Source organism: Danio rerio, chromosome 3 (assembly GCF_049306965.1).
Source record: "Danio rerio strain Tuebingen ecotype United States chromosome 3, GRCz12tu, whole genome shotgun sequence".
NCBI lineage: Eukaryota > Metazoa > Chordata > Actinopteri > Cypriniformes > Danionidae > Danio > Danio rerio.
Window position 1 is genome coordinate 35,497,384 of NC_133178.1, and position 18,510 is coordinate 35,515,893.

An 18,510-nucleotide genomic window follows, 5' to 3' on the forward strand; every position below is an offset into this window, starting at 1 on the left:
GTTTCCCAGAAATCCTCGGGCTGTTGCTCCGCGAGGTCAAGCGAGTCGTAAGCGCACACGAGGACTCATTCCGAGTGCTTAGTCAAACCTCCCTTTCTCTCGCCCCTCGCCGAGACACACCGGCTGTCCGAGTTCAACCGATCGGGGGGAAGGCCACACGCCACTAGCGGAAAGTTTTACGGGTGACCTCAAGGCGGTAAAGGCCGGACCCGCGAAAGATCAAGTCGGTGGCTTTTAAAGCGCGTGTGTGGCAATGGACGCGATAGACACTGCCCCTGATTCCTGGGATCAGGAGGACGATGGCGAGGCCCAGGTCGACGTGCAACTTTCCAAGGCTCTTACCAGCCTAAACGTGGACGCCAAGCCGTTTGTCCCGAACGTGCACGCCGCGGTATTCGTCCCGTCTTTCCAGCAGAAGGGCTCCGCGGAGACGGTGGAGTCGGCGGGTGAGTTCCCGGTTATTTAACGCCTGTTAGCCGCCTTAGCTGTTAGCCGCACACATGCCTGTTCGCGTGAGCTTAGCACGGATGCTACATCCCTGTTACCGTCAACGGCTCGAAGCGGAAACGAGGCTAACGTGTAATTTGCAAGTTAACAAGCTGGAAAACTTAGTCGAGGTGAATAACAAGTGTTTATTAACACGACAATAGTAAGCGCTCTTGCGAGAACGTGTATCAGTCTGGCGGAGACCATGTATGCCGGTGATTTCAGACCTCTTTTAGACTTCTAACGTTGTTTTCTGTCCGATAATGAAGAGCTAAAAGGGGGTTTAGTTAACTTAGTTCTTTAGTTAACTACACAGCTGAAGCTTCAGTCGTGGCGTTTTGTTTTTACCAATACACGTGATCGTTAGCAACATGGAGAGATCGTCAAAACGGATATTAACGTTAAATGAACATAAAGTGAGGCCTGACGCTTCATAATCACCCGTTTCTTTTCTTTTTGTAGGTTGATTGTTTTGTTTGAAGGGCCTCATTTGGCTGATTTTTTTTTGTTTGTCAAAGGGTGGCGTTTGCCCCCCCTCGTGCTGTTTTACTGCAAGCATAATGTACCATTATTTGTTTTTCTGTCGTGGATTAGCAACGAAAGTGGTGTTGCCCTGATCCACTCACATCATGACACTGGAGAATTGAAAATGTGTTATTTTATTATCTAGTTTAGGTTGGTCTGTAAACTAAGCAGATGGCTAATGAATGAGCAGTGAATTTTGTTTCACTATAGTCAAGTTGCTACAAGTTTTCACCTGTTTGACTTTATTGTATTTGATTACATTGTGTTTATAAGGTATACGCTGAAAGTCTTAGAAAGATCAGTGTAGCGTGTAAAGCAGGTATAATATGATGTGATTTGTGTATTTAACTTTTCCAACTTTGTATTAAAATTCTAAAATTGGGCATTTTTAACAAGGTGGTTTATCAATGTATTTACTGCATTTAATGAAGGTAAAAGTCACGCAAATTTTTTTATAGTCATTAGGCTAGTTATATCTACATTTAATAGGCAATATATTGTCTCAAGTAATTGCATTAAATGTCATTTTCAAAGATAATTTGCGGCACTGATTGACAATAATAATAGTACTAATGACATGTAATGAAAATATGTAATTTTAAAGGATGAGAGTGCCTTTTTCTGTAGTTTTACAGAACTAACTGCCTTTAACTGCCTCGCCAAGAAAGAAAAAACTCCTAATGTCACTAGTTAACACACTCTATGCATTTTATTTCAACACTTACCATAATTTCTAAAACATAAACCTCCCTCAAATGGTAGATATGCTGGTTTATGGTAAAAGTAACAGCATGAATAAACATACTATGAAAAATCTGAAAATATTAAATGTAAAGCCAATTTATTTAAAACAAACAAAATAAAACTTTTTTGAACATTAAATCATCTTTATTTTTTGAAGTATGCCATGAAATATTTCAGATTGTCATTGAAAATGTTTTCTTGTTTTGTGTGTTTTTTTTTACAATAAAACCAAAATCCAGTGTAGTAGTGCAACTGTATTGTTTGTTTGATTGTCTTTTATTTGTTTTTGTAAGCCAACAATGCTGTGTGTGTGTAAACCATTATTTAAAACAGTCATTCTTTAAATGAGTAGGCGGTTATAGGGTTAATATGATATTCATGATGTAGAACAAATGCAATTGAGCACAAGTTGATCAGTTTTGTTGGTTTGATTTGGTTGATTTGTTATTCAAGTAGATGGTCAATAGTAACAGAGTTTTTTTATTGTTATAATACTTATTATATAAAGCATTTTTCTGTCTGTTATTTTTAATGGAAAACAAAGTCAAAATTTGGTTATATTGCAAATTAAAGATTCACTTCAGCTGACAAACATGTAAATACAATAACAATATATTGCTTCACCTCAAACGACTGATGTCATTTTCCCATACGTCACATGATTAAGTCTACATAGTAATTATCTCAACAGGACTATTTGTTGCCTCATCACGAACTAAGAAGTGTTCAGCCAAAGTTTTGTGGGAGAATTGGGAGCTTTTAACTTCTTTTGTTGCTGTTGTTTACCCATAAGTTGAAGATAGTTCACTTACTGTTTTACATAGTTGGTTGTGTGTGTGTGTGTGTGTGTGTGTGTGTGTGTGTGTGTGTGTGTGTGTTAAATTGTGATGTACAATTGTCCTTTTAATGTGATTCTTTTTAGCAAACAGCCTGTCATGTGTAATTAACGCTATAAAAATAAGCCTTTTATGTTCCTGCAGGTCCCGATACAGATGCCAATGTGGAAGTAGCAGAGCCTGAGGGTAAGCAAATGCTGAGATGCACAACCACATTTTTTTCACATCCCTGTAATAATGATTATAATCATAGGGATGATTCTGCAACTTGTTCCAAATCCTGTTCACACTAAGACAAATGTTTGGTGCTATGCACAATATTATTTAAATGAGCATTTGGATGCCTTAAATGTGACATTTACAATCCTGAAAATCAAACTTTGGTACCTTGAGATTGGTAGCACCTTTCTTTCAGGCTTGTCGAAATGAAAGTTTGATGAGTTACTTTCTGATAATTAAAAGTGAAATATTCTTTTTCTATAATTTTACTGTAACATTAATTTTCTTATATTTTATTTTAAGTATTTAATTTTATTTATTAGTTTTATCACTTAATATTTTATTTGAATGAAAATTACAACTATACACAATTACTTTTAAATTATAGGGTAAAGAATTTGGTTTGGATTTATTCTGAAATTGCTTGTACATTTCACAAGTAATTACAAATAAACTTGCTGAACTTGATGTTGGATGAAATTTTTCCTAAATTATACAATCATTACAAGCTTTTTAAATGGGGTTAAAAGTTAATGGAGCAATTTCATGCAAATTTCAACCTTGCCATGGAAAAAATAAGGTTTCACCAAAATACAGAAATTGTTTTGTGTAAGCAAATATTTTACAGTACTTCAAAATACATCTGTAAAATACATTCTAATTTCTTGCCGCTGAACCGCGTCATAGCTCATTACCATAAAGTTGACCTGATTTTATCTCTCCTCGATGCCCACACCAGCGAAGATGCGCTTCTTATCGTTGCTGGCTCCCATTGAAAATGAATGACTTCCGGCTACTTTGACGTTCTCACTGCTTTTGGTCTGAATGTACAGTTATCTCTTTGATTATTTCTCTTGGATTGTGCAGTTTAATTTGCAGAATTTCTACAAATTATGTTGTATATTGCAAACTCGCTGACTTTCTTGGTCACATCCATGACGCATGTATTTCCCTAATTTTTAAAATCTAAAAAGTTTACAGATTGATATTTTTCTGCTCCCATAACTCTGCGGTTAGCTGTTCTGGAAAATATAAACAAATGTTTCAATATAATGTGAATGTATACTTTCTCTGTCAAAAATTGAGTTTTTACTGCAAATGTCAATTGCCCAATTTGCTTTTCTTTATTGTATAATTTTCAATGGGGATGAGTGTTCCAACAAAGCCATCTCCCAAAAATAGAAATATATCTATTTTTTCAACATGGTGCATCTCTTGTTATACCTATATAGTTTTGAGATTTCTATTTTAATACTCTTGCTTTCTTGTCATTTTGATTATACATTTAGCTATGTTGTAATTCCAAATAGCGTTTGGCACAATAATGTTGACACCAAACAGGCCAGCATTGGTTCGAAGGAAATGACTGAAGTTGTTGACACATGACCAGCAGTAAGTAAATGGTATTAAATGATCATGTTGGTTTTGACATCAGCTCCACCCATGGAGAACGGTGATGCAGAGATGGCCACAGATGACACCTGGGAGCAGAAAGGCAGTGAGCCCAGCGAGGCCGAGGCTGAACCAGGAGGCCCTGCAAGAGACGGCGGTCAGCCTGAAGAAGACTCGCCTCAAGAGGAGGGAATGGAGGAGGAGGAAGAAGTGCCAACACCTAAAGTCGTCCCCACACAGCCAAATGCCCCCAAGAAGGAACATGTTAATGTGGTCTTCATTGGCCATGTCGGTTAGTGTTGTGTATTGCGTTTTCATGAAGTACTTTTCTTTTTATTTTCTGCTGAAAATGTTTCTAATGAACTTAAGGCAGATTTAGTTTGGTTAGATGACTTTTAAAAATGTCTCTTTTGTTCATGGCAGCACATACATTTGCGTTTATTTATACAAGTGAACATTATTACACTATTACATGCCTTTTTTATTACTTGGTTGTTTTAATACATCAGCATATACAAATACAGTCTCAGCTGTACAGTTGGAAAAAATGGGAAATGTATAAATTAGTAAACAGGATAATACAGTTAGGCTAGAAGCTAAAATATACACCTTATAATAGAACATCAGGAAAAATTATTAATGTAATGCCAAAAAGGTGTCTAGCTGCCAAAAGTCATCTGACTTTAGATGTATGTCACAGGTGAATTTATTGAGTGGAAATGGCGTACATACTTGAAACAACAAATTTTAAAGGAGGGTACCTGAGGGGATGACCACAATAAAAGTTTACATTTCTTTGTCAGATAAATCAAGATTAAAAACAAATGCTTGGTGTGGGAGTCCAACACATTCTCTTCTCCACCATAAAACAAATAAAAACTTTGTAGAAAACGATGTATTTTCATCCAGAAAAGATGATTTTTTTTCACAATACCAGAAACAATGAAGGAATGTTCCTTTGCACCTAAGGGTGTAAGAAACTCTGTTAATGTATTTATAGTTGAGTTCATGAACACTCAATGAAGTACATTTAGAAAACAAACTGTTACATATTTTAGACCAATGTGTATCTTCAATTTCGAGCTCTAAATCTTTTTCCCCACACACACTGTTTAAACTCTCAACGTAAGAAGTACATGAATTAGAGCTTTGTATATTTCAGATATTAGTCTCTTGGAAAAACTGCTCATTACAATTTATAACGTGCCATTTTTTTTCTAGTTGTATTGCAATAACTTAATCTTTCTTTGATTTTAAATAGTTTTAAATAGTTTCAGTAACCTTGCTTTGTTTTAATTCACTCTTCCACAATTAAGGTCTTAGGAGGGTCTTCAAAGAGAGCAGAAAGTTTTAAAGTCGTTCCATTAAATGCACTACAGAAAGTTCACAATTACCTAATTTTTCTTTTTCAATACAGATATTTTTTTTTAAATCTCAAAGCAATATGTTAACACTTGATACAAATTGCAGTCTTTTCTGAGTAATTAAAAAAAATTGAGTTTATCGTAATACAAATATTTGTACGAATGTTTTTCGGATCATTGGCTGACATTTGTTATTCTTTTTTTTTAGTCAAACTAGTTTAGTTTTGATAATTTTCACAAAATATAAGACTTTATACTAGTACCTTGTCATTAGCTTTCTAAGTAAATTTATTATAATTCAGAACCTTTTAGAAATTTGCACTTGAAAAAAAAAAGATTCACTAATAAAGAACGTCACTCATCTTCAATATTGGTCGGTACTGCAAAAGTAATTGTCATATTCTACAGAGTGATTCAAAACTTAAGCAGTTTTCTTTTTTCAATAAGTGAATACAAATATTATGTAAGATATTGGCATGAACTATAACATTTTTTTTTTACCTTTTAAGTTTAAAAATGCAGTGACAAGAAACCAAATTCTTCCACACCATTTAAATGATCAAATTGCTTTTTAGATTTATGAATATGACAATCGTTAGACATGTTTTTCCTTTTATAGCGAACAGTGTTGTGTATGAGAATACATGTTGTCAATAACTACTCCAGTCTATTATAATGCAAGAGAGAATCCAATAGTGACAAATGTCTTATTTTACCAGTAAAAAAAGGCAAGATTATGTCTCAAACATAATAATTCAACTTTAGAATTGTAATCATTTGCCTGTGCTTTAACGACCAGGACAAATTTGAAGTCCACTCAAGTCCACCATTCCAAGTCTATACAAAAACACAACATACACCCTACACATAGCCCTAATATTCTCATTGTTTATTTATTCATATGTCTGAGAAATAACAATAATAATAGCCTACTCATATAAACGTTTATTTTACATTTACAGAGTCGTAAGAAAATCGTGATCTTTATTTTTAAAAAAAAATCGTGATTCTAATTTTTTTTCTCTCTTTTTTAAAATTTTTTTTATCCAGAATCGTGCAGCCCTTCTAAAAGCATAATTTTCTCCGTTTTAATACTACATTAAAAGTCATACTAATGGTTTTCTGCAAACTCATGTTATTTGCTTGTTGACAAAAACATTTTACATTTCATCTTCATAAAACCAGCAGGCTTTATGGGATCATTGGACCCATTTGCTGAGATACTTTTCAGACTTGGCTCTAATATGTTTGGATTTGTTATATAACCTCTGTATTTTTAATCAGTTACCATCAAGGCATCTCGGTTCATGTCTGTCTCAAAAGCATCTTGGGGAATGTTTTAAAAATGTCTTTAGAGAGTAGCGTAGTGACCATTTTTACCTGTCCTGGCCTCACCCTATCTATTTCTTATCTCCCGTTTGTTCAGATGCTGGCAAGTCAACTATTGGAGGACAAATCATGTGAGTTGTTAAAGCTGACTCAGTGTTTTAGCAGATATTGTTTGTTTTTCCATCTATCTCTGATAGCCTAATTCCGGCTCTCCACTGCAGGTATTTAACAGGAATGGTGGACAAACGAACTCTGGAGAAGTATGAGAGAGAGGCCAAGGAGAAGAACAGGGAAACTTGGTAATTACTGAAGTTAATATATTATTTTACCTGAACTTCTGCTGGCGGTCAGGCAGATTCCCTCCAAACAGAACTGAAATGTGTAGCACTTTTGTGAATGTTGTTTTTCACATTTTATAAAAAAAGGATTAGCATTTTTATGCTCAATTTTTTTCTCAGCCACCAAAATATGTAATTATTTTAGATCATGTCTGTGGTCAGAATAAAAACCCTTTTAAATCATGACCCAAATAAGTTTTATAAATTTTAAGTGTCATCTCTATCTCACTAGACTGACTCAAGGGCATTACTTGATGAAGAAACGTGGAAATGGCAGTACTAAGTTTTTTTTTCACTGACCAATTATTAATGTTATAAGAGGTTTATCAGGGCAAACCTTTGAAGATATATTTAAATACCAGAGATGGGGGACTGGAGTCACATGACTTGACTCAAGTCAGACTTAAGTCACAAAATTTAGGACTTGAGACTAGCTTGACAAATATCCAAAAAAGACTTGACTTGGACTTGGCTGTCACGACTTGAGACTTGACTTGGACGTGAGTTAAATGCCTCGAAATAACTAGTTTTTGTTAAATACACAACTGTTTGTTATATATTATGCATTTAAAAACAAAGTTCTAAGTCACGCATGCGCAGTATTAACTGGATCTGGACTGGATCATTTGGTTCAGAAGAACCGCTTTACATGATTCATTTGAACGAATCATTTGCAATTCGGCCATCAGATAATGCGGTGATGAGAATGGAAGGCGCTCCCAAAGATAGCCTATTTTACAGGTTTAAAGATTACAAACAAGACGGCTAATCAAAGTTTGTACTATTTAGTTTGACTCAGTGCTTGCCACACATACCATACTTGGGTGGGCCGTCTAAGTATATTTAGTGACACAGTTTTTTACAGTTATTATCGTTCTTCTACACTGTTTTGCATCTGCCTAATTTAACCAAACATCCGCCATTGATGTAGTGGGAAGTCCTCTCTCGTTACTCATTTCATTTTGTGCGCCCATGAACTGTCAGCATCCCCGCACTGCAGACCCACAAGATATGCCTTTTTGTGGTTTAAAAAAATCGTCGTTAAGTCATTAAGTTTAATCCAAAAAAAAGATTGCATTAAAACACTGTTAAATGCTATATTCCATTTTTTTTTACTCTCATGCATCATTTTAAAAACAATTTATCGGGGAAAAATGAAGAATTAAGTTAGGAAAAACAAGAAACCATTTCAGACCATGGATCTCAAAACCTACCTGTAACGTATGTGTGAAATGGACTTTGTATATTATCTGGAATCTAAAGGTTAAAAATTGCCTTTACAGTTCATTCTTAGCAATTCATATTACTAATCAAAACATTTTTTATTGTTGTTATTGAAATGTACAAAATAGCCGCGTTTCCACTATCGCGCCTAAAGCGAGCGAGCCAGGGCGAGCCAAGGCCAGTGGGGTTTCCACTGTCACTTCCGGGGCCTAATCGGGCCAAAGCGGGGCTTTCTTGGGGCCAGCGGCCGGCCTTTTTCGGCCCGCCGAATACCTTGGGCCAAGGAGGGCCAGCTGGGGCTTCGGGGCGGAGTGAAAGGAGAGGCGGACAGTTTTCTGATCGCACATGAGTACATGCGCCAAACAAATAAAGAAATAAGGGAAAGAAAACATCTAGCCTTATAGTCTGGGGTCTTTTTGCGTATGATCACCCTTATGTTTCCCTTTTAAATGTAAGGCTGCTGCATAAAATAATAAAGTAGTTTTAATTTATAGTGACGTTCTTTGCTGCGTCCTCCTTTATGTTTCAATAACGCATAATTATCTTTACACCATATTAAATACACATCAGACAGTAAAGGTTTTCGAAAGTTTTTGTCAAGTTTAAAATGTTTGTTTGTTTGTGCACGTTTAGATGCCTGTGTGTGTGTGTGAGACCGGGCAAAAGCGCTCCTTCACAGCTCTGTTATGCCGCGAGCGGCTTTTTTATTTTATTATTTTGGAGATAATACACATATAAATACAACAGAAAGACATAAAACTTAACAAAATACGTGCCCACTTTCGTAGACTTTAAACAATATATTGTCATATCTTGATAAAATAGTCTAAGCTATATTGAAATATAATTTAAAGAAATTACAAATATCGGATATATATAAAATCACATTAAATAAATTAACCAATATAAAATAAACAAAAGCTAGCTAGAACAATGTAGGTAGCCTATATAAAATACATAAATCAAACCGTTTTAAAGCCACATATAGCCTAACTTTCATTTTACAAAGACCTGTCTGAAAAAAAAAAAGATTTTCGATATTTTTTAAAAACAATAAACACCGGAGAAGGTTTGAAATATTTATATAAAGTAAATATTTATATAAGTAAATATTTTTGAAGTATTTGGATACTATGATATTAATCAAATCGCGCAAACAGAGCATTATTTGGGTGAGTGAAAGCAGAATCTCCTATACCTTTTTTTCTGTCACTCAGTCCTGCGCAGCACTCGCTGCTTTAAACGCATATGGGGGAAAGTCCAAACACAAAATGTGTTCTATATCCTCAAACAAGTGTTTATGTTTTTATATGACGTGGTTAAATTTATAAATGAAACTTTAAATGAAGAGTTTTAGTGAATAGCTGCCGAGCGCAACAAATATGGCTATATTTTATTAGGCTACTCGCTCTTGTGCTGAAAACTTAACACGACTTCTATCAACACAAGGATGTTAAAAAATACATGCCATATCGAGTTATAAAGGAGAATTTCTGTGGCTTTATATTATGGATGTGTGCGCTCTCTGTGTTGGGTCCCTGCGTTAGTGGCGAGAGAACTCCATGCACAATGCAGTCGGTCGGCGAGTAAACAAATGTAATGAATGGAAATACACAGGTCTGTGCGTGTAGACATGTCATGTACTGCTGTACAGTAACGTGTCGTTTGTTTGTTTCGGTTGTCTTCATTTTAATGGTTTCGTTTCGTGATGATTCTAGGGTGTGCTTTATCTGCCTCATTCCCGCTGAAGTGGGCGGGTTGTGTGACGTTTGATTCGGGGACGTTCTGTGGGCGGTGTTTGCGTGACGCGCTGTGAGCTTTAGCCCGACAGTGGAAACGCGACATGATTTCAGCCTCATTTCTCAACCTCCCGGGCTATTGGCCCGCCCCGGCCCGATTAAAGCCCTGGCTCGCACTGGCCCGATAGTGGAAATGCGGCTAATGACTTCAATGAAGATGATCTTTATTTTTAATATAATGTTTTTTTTTTGTGTGTGTAATAAAAGAAAAAAATATCATTTTGATTCAATTTTTTCTCCCATAAAATGTACCTGTGCACTTTAAGATTGGTTTTGACATTTAGGGTCTTGTTTAATTAATAGTATAATATTTTAATGGCTTTGAAGTAAGCACACACATTCCCCAAGCAAAAAGCCATCTGATTCACTAGTGATGAAAGTGTCATTTCAAATAACAGTTTATACTGTGTGTGTGTGTGTGTGTGTGTGTGTGTGTGTGTGTGTGTGTGTGTGTGTGTGTGTGTGATTAGATTCACTTGAAAGTGACTTGCTAGACCAAGCTATGACTTGAAATAAGCAGTGACTTGACTTGAGTCTGACAAAAATTGACTTGACTTGCTTAAGTTTATGAGTTGAGACTTGCACACATGTGTGACTTACTCCCACCTGTTATATACCTTGCATTTTATTTGTATCAAAATTGTACTTGAAAGGTCATAATCTGCATGCCTTTAATAATTGCTTTATATTTCTTTATTTCTCATTTTCAGACAAATGTAAAAAATAAAGAAATATAAAGCAATTACTGAAGGCATACATATCATGACCATTTGAGTTATTCTGTTTGTAAGATCAATGCACCAAAATCGAATCGAGCAAGAGCGCAGTGCATACTTCAAGATTGAACTTGATATTAAAAGTACATTCAAATATTTTGTCTAATTTTATTAGCTTGCTTTTGATCATTTGATCTTTGCTTTATTTTTTCCAGTTTGTTTTAAGTAAATTGTGTTTGTGATTTTGGAAATAATCAAACACGTCTGCTGGTTTTCTCAGGTACCTCTCCTGGGCCCTTGACACAAACCAGGAGGAAAGAGACAAGGGAAAAACTGTGGAAGTTGGACGTGCATACTTCGAGACAGAGAAAAAGCACTTTACCATTCTGGACGCACCAGGCCACAAAAGCTTTGTGCCCAACATGATTGGTGGCGCTTCACAGGCAGATCTGGCAGTGCTGGTGGGTCATAGTGATGAATAGGCTTTGAAGGACAGCCATGAGAAAAATAGCCACTCTTGCCGTCTGCAATTCACAAAATCTCCACATAAAAAATGTTTTACTGTTGAGCTGTGAGCAGGTTAGATGAGTGAATGATACAGTAGAGGGCGCTGCTTGAATACCGATGCCAGGCTCAAAAGACCAGAAATTACTGTTTTTAGTTTTTTTTTTTTTTTTTTTTTTTTTTTTTTTTTTTTTTTTTAATCACCCATTTCAGTTTGTAAATTAATTGTGATGTCTGTTTCTCTCTCTCTCTTTGAAGGTAATCTCTGCGAGGAAAGGAGAGTTTGAAACAGGCTTTGAGAAAGGAGGCCAGACGCGAGAGCATGCCATGTTGGCCAAAACTGCTGGAGTGAAGCATTTGATTGTACTTGTAAACAAAATGGATGACCCAACAGTGAACTGGAGTCTAGAGAGGTCAGGAAATAAACATTTATACAAAAAGATTATTCTAGGCCTGTCATTTATTATAACAGTGTTGATGATTCATTGTGTAGATAATTGTGCCTAATAATTTAATTGGCTAAAAAAATGTGAAAAATAATGACACTTGTACAATTTTACTTGTAAACACAAATAATATTATATATTTTTTTTAATGCTGAGATTTCTTTTTAACTTTTCTACTTTCAAATATGATCTAATGTAAATATGCCAGAAGACACTTGTTCGTTACAGCTTCTCTTCCTACTGTCTCCACAAAAATAAAACTAGCTTATTTAGTTTATTATTTGTCAGTAACAATGTCTGAAACATAAAGAACTATTATGCTTGTTGATTCTTGATTGGCATTTAAGAGTTTAAATGTCCTTGAAAGTTTGCATTGTGGATTTGTTGTGATTGGCAATCTCAAATAATTGAGCTTTTTTTGATAACAACAGCCACTGTCAGTTAGTCAGTAATTGTGACAGGTTTAGACTGATCTTATTTTGAAAGGCAAAAAAACATATTTGAAATTTTATCCCCACTGTTTGCACACAGGTACGAAGAATGTAAGGAGAAACTTGTCCCGTTTTTGAAGAAAGTTGGGTTCAATCCCAGGAAAGATGTACATTTTATGCCATGTTCGGGACTTAATGGGGCCAACCTGAAGGAACCTGCAGAGAACTGCCCTTGGTATACGTAAGTGGTCTGCTAAACTTCCTAATGTCTGTTTGGATCATTTTTTTTTTTGAAAAGTATGACATTGATTTTCAATAATAAAAATACTTCAATTGTTTAAAATCTTTTTTTTTGACTATAAGGCTTCTTTTTGTCACATTTGGGGTGAGGTCCTGTGACACATTTGAACACGTTACCATATAGAAAGAGTAATGTTAGTCTAGACCAGGGGTGGGCAAACTCGGTCCTGGAGAGCGAGTGTCCTGCACAGTTTAGCTCCAACTCTAATCAAACACACCTGCTTGTAGATTTCTTGTGATCTTAAAGACACCGATTAGCATGTTCACTTGTGTTTGACTAGTGTTGGAATAAAACTCTGCAGGGACACCGGCCCTCGAGGATCAAGTTTGCCCATACCTGGTCTAGACTGATGTTTATTTCTGGCTCATCTTTAGTAACTTTTAGTAAACCATGTAAAGTCAGTTTAATTTGTATTAAACTTTTTTGAAGCCTGTTAGTATTTCAATTATATGAATTTAGCTCCTAGTCTTAACAATTAATAGTTTTAACTTTCATTAAGGAACTGCTAGTTGGCCCAGCAGCCCCTGGTTGAGAACCACTTCTTAAAATGTCATGTGTAATAATGAGTGCTACTATTTTTTTGTCTTGTGTACAGAGGGTTACCATTCATTCCACATTTGGACAGTTTGCCAAACTTCAACAGATCAAGTGACGGACCAGTCAGGTTACCCATTGTAGACAAATATAAGGCAAGTACAGTGCATTCATGTGTTTAATGTCATTAAATCCTCTTATGACAACAAAATATGGGAGATAAATTAGCTCTTGGAATTATAAAGTTCTGTCTGTGTTCTCAGTTGTTTTAAGATATTGAGCTCTAACACTTTTGCATTTACATGTAGCAAAAATTATAGTGTGGGTGGGGGTTCCTAATAATAATTCCTAATGTCATGTTTTCCTAGATTAAGTATATGTGTATAACTCTAATTTGGGCAAATTTTACTATTTCTAGGTGACAAAATAAATAATTGATTAGAGTTTTTGTATTTCTTTGGAAGAATGTGCTGTTTTTTTCCCATGTGGATGCTTAATTTAGAAATTCCAATCACTTTGCAGGGTTTAAAAAAAAACTGTCTATGGTGTGTTTTTGCAGGACATGGGCACTGTGATATTGGGGAAACTGGAGTCGGGATCAATCGGTAAAGCTCAGCAACTTGTGATGATGCCCAACAGGGTAAGATCATTGTAATGCAGCGCTTCAGAATATCAGGTTTTAAAAATGGCTGAAATGGCTAAATGTTGTATCTGTGGCTGTGTGCAGCACACTGTGGAGGTGCTGAGTCTGCTCTCTGATGAAGTTGAAACGGATGAAGCCGGACCAGGAGAGAACCTGAAGCTGCGGCTTAAAGGCATTGAAGAAGAGGAGATTCTGCCAGGCTTCATCCTTTGCAATGCTGAGAACCTTTGCCACACTGGGCGCACATTTGATGCCCAGGTCAGTGGAAACTCGTGTAACTCACTGTGAACTCTCAATACAAATGTAGCTCTATTAACAGCATATTGGATAACTTGGGTTCTTCTGGATTGTTTTACATTACCACAAGTGAATTGTGCTATTGTCTCTTCCACTTTCAGATAGTCATCATTGAACACAAGTCAATCATCTGCCCAGGTTACAACGCAGTTCTTCATATCCACACCTGCATTGAAGAAGTGCAAATTACGGTAATGGCTGCACCCTTTTTTTTTTTTAGTTCTTGCATCAACGTGTATGAGTAGTTTAGTGTTTAAACTAGGGCTGGTCAATAACATTACTTATTTCAATATAATTTTCCCTCAGTAAAATAACAGCCGTTCAATACAGGATGGCTGCTAAAAGGTTTAAGTTTTATAAATATTTATTTATACCACAGATTTCTGAAATGTTCATCAGTTTGAGGTGTTTGTAAAGCAGTAAGTTAAATAAATATTTTAATGTTTGTTTGTTTTTCTACAACATCTTCAATTTAGAAAGAAATGGTTATGTTATTTATCATGATGTGGACCAGTCCTATTTTGTGTAGAAATTCCCTTGTTTAGTAAATCTGTCAGCATAAGCCTGCACACTTTAGCTTGGGTGAGTGCCCTCATTTACAGATAGTTCTGTTTCAAAGTGGTTTTAATGTACGTCTGGCCCCTTTCCAGGCCTTAATCTGTCTGGTAGACAAAAAGACGGGGGACAAGAGCAAAACACGACCACGCTTTGTCAAGCAAGACCAGGTGTGCATTGCTCGTCTGAGAACAGCTGGGACCATCTGCCTTGAGACCTTCAAAGATTTCCCTCAGATGGGACGCTTCACCTTACGAGATGAAGGTGAGTGCATGTTATCACCAGTTGTGAATGCAAAACTTAAATTTCTTTTTTTATGTTTGAAAAAAAATCAATCAGCTGGTCAGAAATCTTTTCTTAAAAATAGTTTCAACCAGTCTCTGTTCAGGACTTGCATATAAACTGCAATGCAATAATTGTATAGTACAAAGTGCATAAACCAGAGGCCTGAAGACCTGAAAAGCCACATTGTAATGGCAGCTTGAACACCACACAGAAATGGCTGAACTCCTGTAGGATAAGACATTAGGCATTAAATTGTACAAAAATTGACCTTCATTTCTTTCATGCTTCTGCAATTTTTGTGGCATTTTCAATTTTAAATTAGTTTGAACAGAAAAGTGTTTTGTGTTTGGCTTGTTTTCATTATACTGCATGTTTAAGGCTGATTTATACTTGTGTCGAGTGATCGCAGTGACCCATGTGGCCTGCCTTGTGCATTGCCATGCATTCATACTTCTGCATGCTGTTTGTTGTCTGCAATAACACATTCAAAACACTAGCTGGCAGTAGGTTTATGTTCCTCTGTGTCGAGTTTCTTTGCTGGTGTTTTGTAATTATCTGAACGCTTCCTTAATGTACAAGTATTTAAAACTCGCTCATTCCGAGGCAGGAACCGGTGGGCATGCAATAACTTTAATTGTAAGGTAAACACAAAACAAAACTTTCGATCTGGAGCTCCTTCACGGGAATCAACACTTGTAAACACTCGCTCCATTGGGCTTGCGGCTCTCAGCACTACCCACACTTGTCACACCTACCAAGCCGACCAATCACAGAGTTTGTGCTATGCATCATTGCGACGTGTAGTTACATTTTTGAGAGGTGCGTGTCAGTCCTGGTGAGGGCTCTACGATCAGGCGGAGGCTGCGCCGGACCCTACACGTTCACTTGACGCAGAATTAAAAATCAGTTTTTAGGCCATCACTTGGACATCTGTATTTCAAAGTGTCCAAAAAATTATTTTCATCTGTAACAAGTTAGAGTACACATCTGTACTTTCTACACATGGACTTCATTTAATATGCCTGCGTATGTTGTTTTTTTTTTTATTTGTTTTAAATGTATTTATTTGTGGGTTATTTGCTTGTAGTTGTAAAAAGAGTTGTTGGCAGAAACATGAACCGGCTCATGTTACAGACAGAACAACTCGCTGCTCGTTAGGGCTGTTTAATTGGAATCCCTATTGTGATTTGAAATGTTGCAATTGAGCAGAATATTGAGATGAAGCTTGACTACAAAATAAAACAGTCAAATCAAACTCGCAATATCTGTTCAAAATAATCACAATTACATATTTTCTCAGCACAGCCCTATTGCTCATTATGCATGAAGTATTCAATTCAATTCAGCTTTATTTGTATAGCGCTTTTACAATGTAGATTGTGTCAAAGCAGCTTCACATAAATGGTCATAGTAACTGGAACAGTGTGGTTCAGGTTTTAGTGTTTAAGTTCAGTTCAGTTTAGCTCAGTTCAGTGTGATTTAATCATTACTGAGAGTTCAAACACTGAAGAGCAAATTCATCGATGCGTAGCTCTACCAATCCTGAACCATGCGAGGCAGTGGCGACAGCGGAGAGGGAAAAAAAACGTCACCTGATGGGAGTGAAGAAAAAAAACCTTGAGAGAACCAGACTCAGTTGGGCACGACCATTTTAATTTCTCCGCTGGCCAAAAGTCTTGTGCAGAACTTCATTCGCCTTGGTTGAGGCTGGAAGATGGCCTCAATGAAGACTCGTCTGTCCCTGGAGCGTCGCTGGAATCAGACTCATGCTCTCCACTCAGCGCTCCAGCAGCTCAGGATATGGCCTGGTCCCGGATATGGAATCCTTGGGATCATCTCGTCGCAAGTAGTTGAAGTACTTCAAGAAAATCCTAAACATTAATTTGGGAGTGGGCTGATTCATTAGTTGATATGAGAACTCGCCGTCTTTCAGATCATTCAAATGGTATTTTGTTTTTAGATTATCACTGTATATTTATTAAATACTAGTGCAGCTACGTTGATAGCCACACTAACCAGTGAAATTCCCGCTGTTCTTCAAGTGCCACCTACAGGTGGAGAATAAATTAGCATTTTTATTCAGCCTGACAACCGTTTTGGTAGCTTGTTTTTTTTGTAGCATAATTTCACAAAGCTAAAGTCATTGTGTTTTTACTTTGTGATATTTTTAAACTCTGCAATCTAATAAATTGTTGCACTAAGTGTTATGATTCACTTCAGTACAATATAATTCGGTTTGTCACCTAGATCAGCAATGGTTCTAGCTTCATCCTATGCTACCCATTGTGCTAGATACCTTTACAAAAGGGTCCCAAAAAGTGGCTTGGTTTGCTATTCTTCTGGAGTTCTGACAGTGGAAATTTAAAGAAAAGTGACTGTAGTGTACCAAACGATATCGCTCAGTGAAAATGAGTCATTTAAATCACTATCCTGACCTTTGTTTTGTGATTTCAGTTCATTAGTCACTTCTATTTGCTTTCTCACCAGTTGAATTTGCAGGGATTTAACATTGAACACATTGTTGAGGGACTGTTTTAAATTTCTTGATTCCAGCTTTTAAAAAAAACTGTATGAGCCCTTTTGATCAAATGTGTCAGTTGAATTTGTGCTTTCTTGTCTTGCAGGGAAAACCATTGCCATTGGAAAAGTGTTGAAACTTGTTGCAGAGAAGGACTGAAAGGATGGACTGGTGGTTGTGAATCGACTGACCGAGGCAGGGGTAGATGCTGCTTGAGCCGCAGCTCACTTCATAGCCCTCCCTGTCCTTTCTCCCCTCCACTTCCCAGAAGACCAGCTTAAAAAAACTTCTCTTACAGAAACCTGTTTTTAAGCAAATGAAAATGAAATCAAGTCCACATGTGTCAGCTTTCTCATATTGAGAGCTCAGCGATGCCATTGTTTTAGGTTCTCCCCCATGACCTGTTCCTCATCAATCTGCACACGTTTAATGGCAAGAGATTTAGATTTCTCTTCCAAACCTTTTTATTTTTATAATTTGTTTTCTTTATTGCTTCCATCAGAGAAATATAATGGCAGCAGATACAGTAAACGTATGTGGACCAAGATTTGCTTGTTAACATAAAATGATTTATGAGCAGTAAAGTTTGAATGATTAACCAATTGAAACCAAAATGTTAATATCTTGGTTGTACATGTCTCCCATTGCTTATTCCCATTTTGGTTTCTGTTCACACGACGTTCTTGCAAAGTGCATGAGCGTGTTCACGTTATTAAAGCATCTTCTATGACAATAAAATATAAAATTGGGGAAAATTTATTTTTTGTGGAATATTTTTTTATTTTCTTTTTTTTAAATGAATCATTTTCAGTAAATACACACTTTCTTGCATGTCACTTCAAATGCATGACATTTTAAATTTACATAGAAGCCAGATTTCTTCAGTTCACAGAACAGCATGTCTTGCCACAGTTGTAGTGGCAGTAAAAGTAGCTTTCATTTATTGTGCAAGCTATAGTAGCCTACTCTACATGTCCTCACATGCACACTGTATATACACTTAGCTTAAAATTCAGTATAAGAA

General features: G+C 36.4%; 1 protein-coding gene across 3 annotated transcripts; it reads left to right on the top strand.

Moving 5' to 3' along the window:
* The first annotated feature begins 17 nt into the window (after positions 1-17).
* Positions 18-18,245, top strand: gspt1l (G1 to S phase transition 1, like). 3 transcript variants are annotated; one of them, XM_073936501.1, is made up of 14 exons: positions 18-2,067; positions 2,580-2,777; positions 4,246-4,494; positions 6,993-7,026; positions 7,117-7,194; positions 11,253-11,433; positions 11,735-11,889; positions 12,454-12,594; positions 13,250-13,343; positions 13,748-13,828; positions 13,916-14,089; positions 14,230-14,319; positions 14,779-14,947; positions 17,593-18,245. In XM_073936501.1, the coding sequence occupies exons 3-14, from the start codon at positions 4,254-4,256 to the stop codon at positions 17,643-17,645; spliced, it is 1,491 nt and encodes a 496-aa protein (XP_073792602.1). In that variant the 5' UTR covers positions 18-2,067; positions 2,580-2,777; positions 4,246-4,253; the 3' UTR covers positions 17,646-18,245.
* Positions 18,246-18,510: the final 265 nt, after the last annotated feature.

What these genes read in the sequence shown, in the direction of transcription:
- gspt1l (XM_073936501.1), top strand. Translation starts at nt 4,254, where the DNA reads ATGGAGAACGGTGATGCAGAGATGGCCACAGATGACACCTGGGAGCAG. An exon ending in ACTATTGGAGGACAAATCAT is followed by an intron (nt 7,027 to 7,116) that starts GTGAGTTGTTAA and finishes TCTCCACTGCAG; the next exon opens with GTATTTAACAGGAATGGTGG. An exon ending in CCATTGTAGACAAATATAAG is followed by an intron (nt 13,344 to 13,747) that starts GCAAGTACAGTG and finishes GTGTTTTTGCAG; the next exon opens with GACATGGGCACTGTGATATT.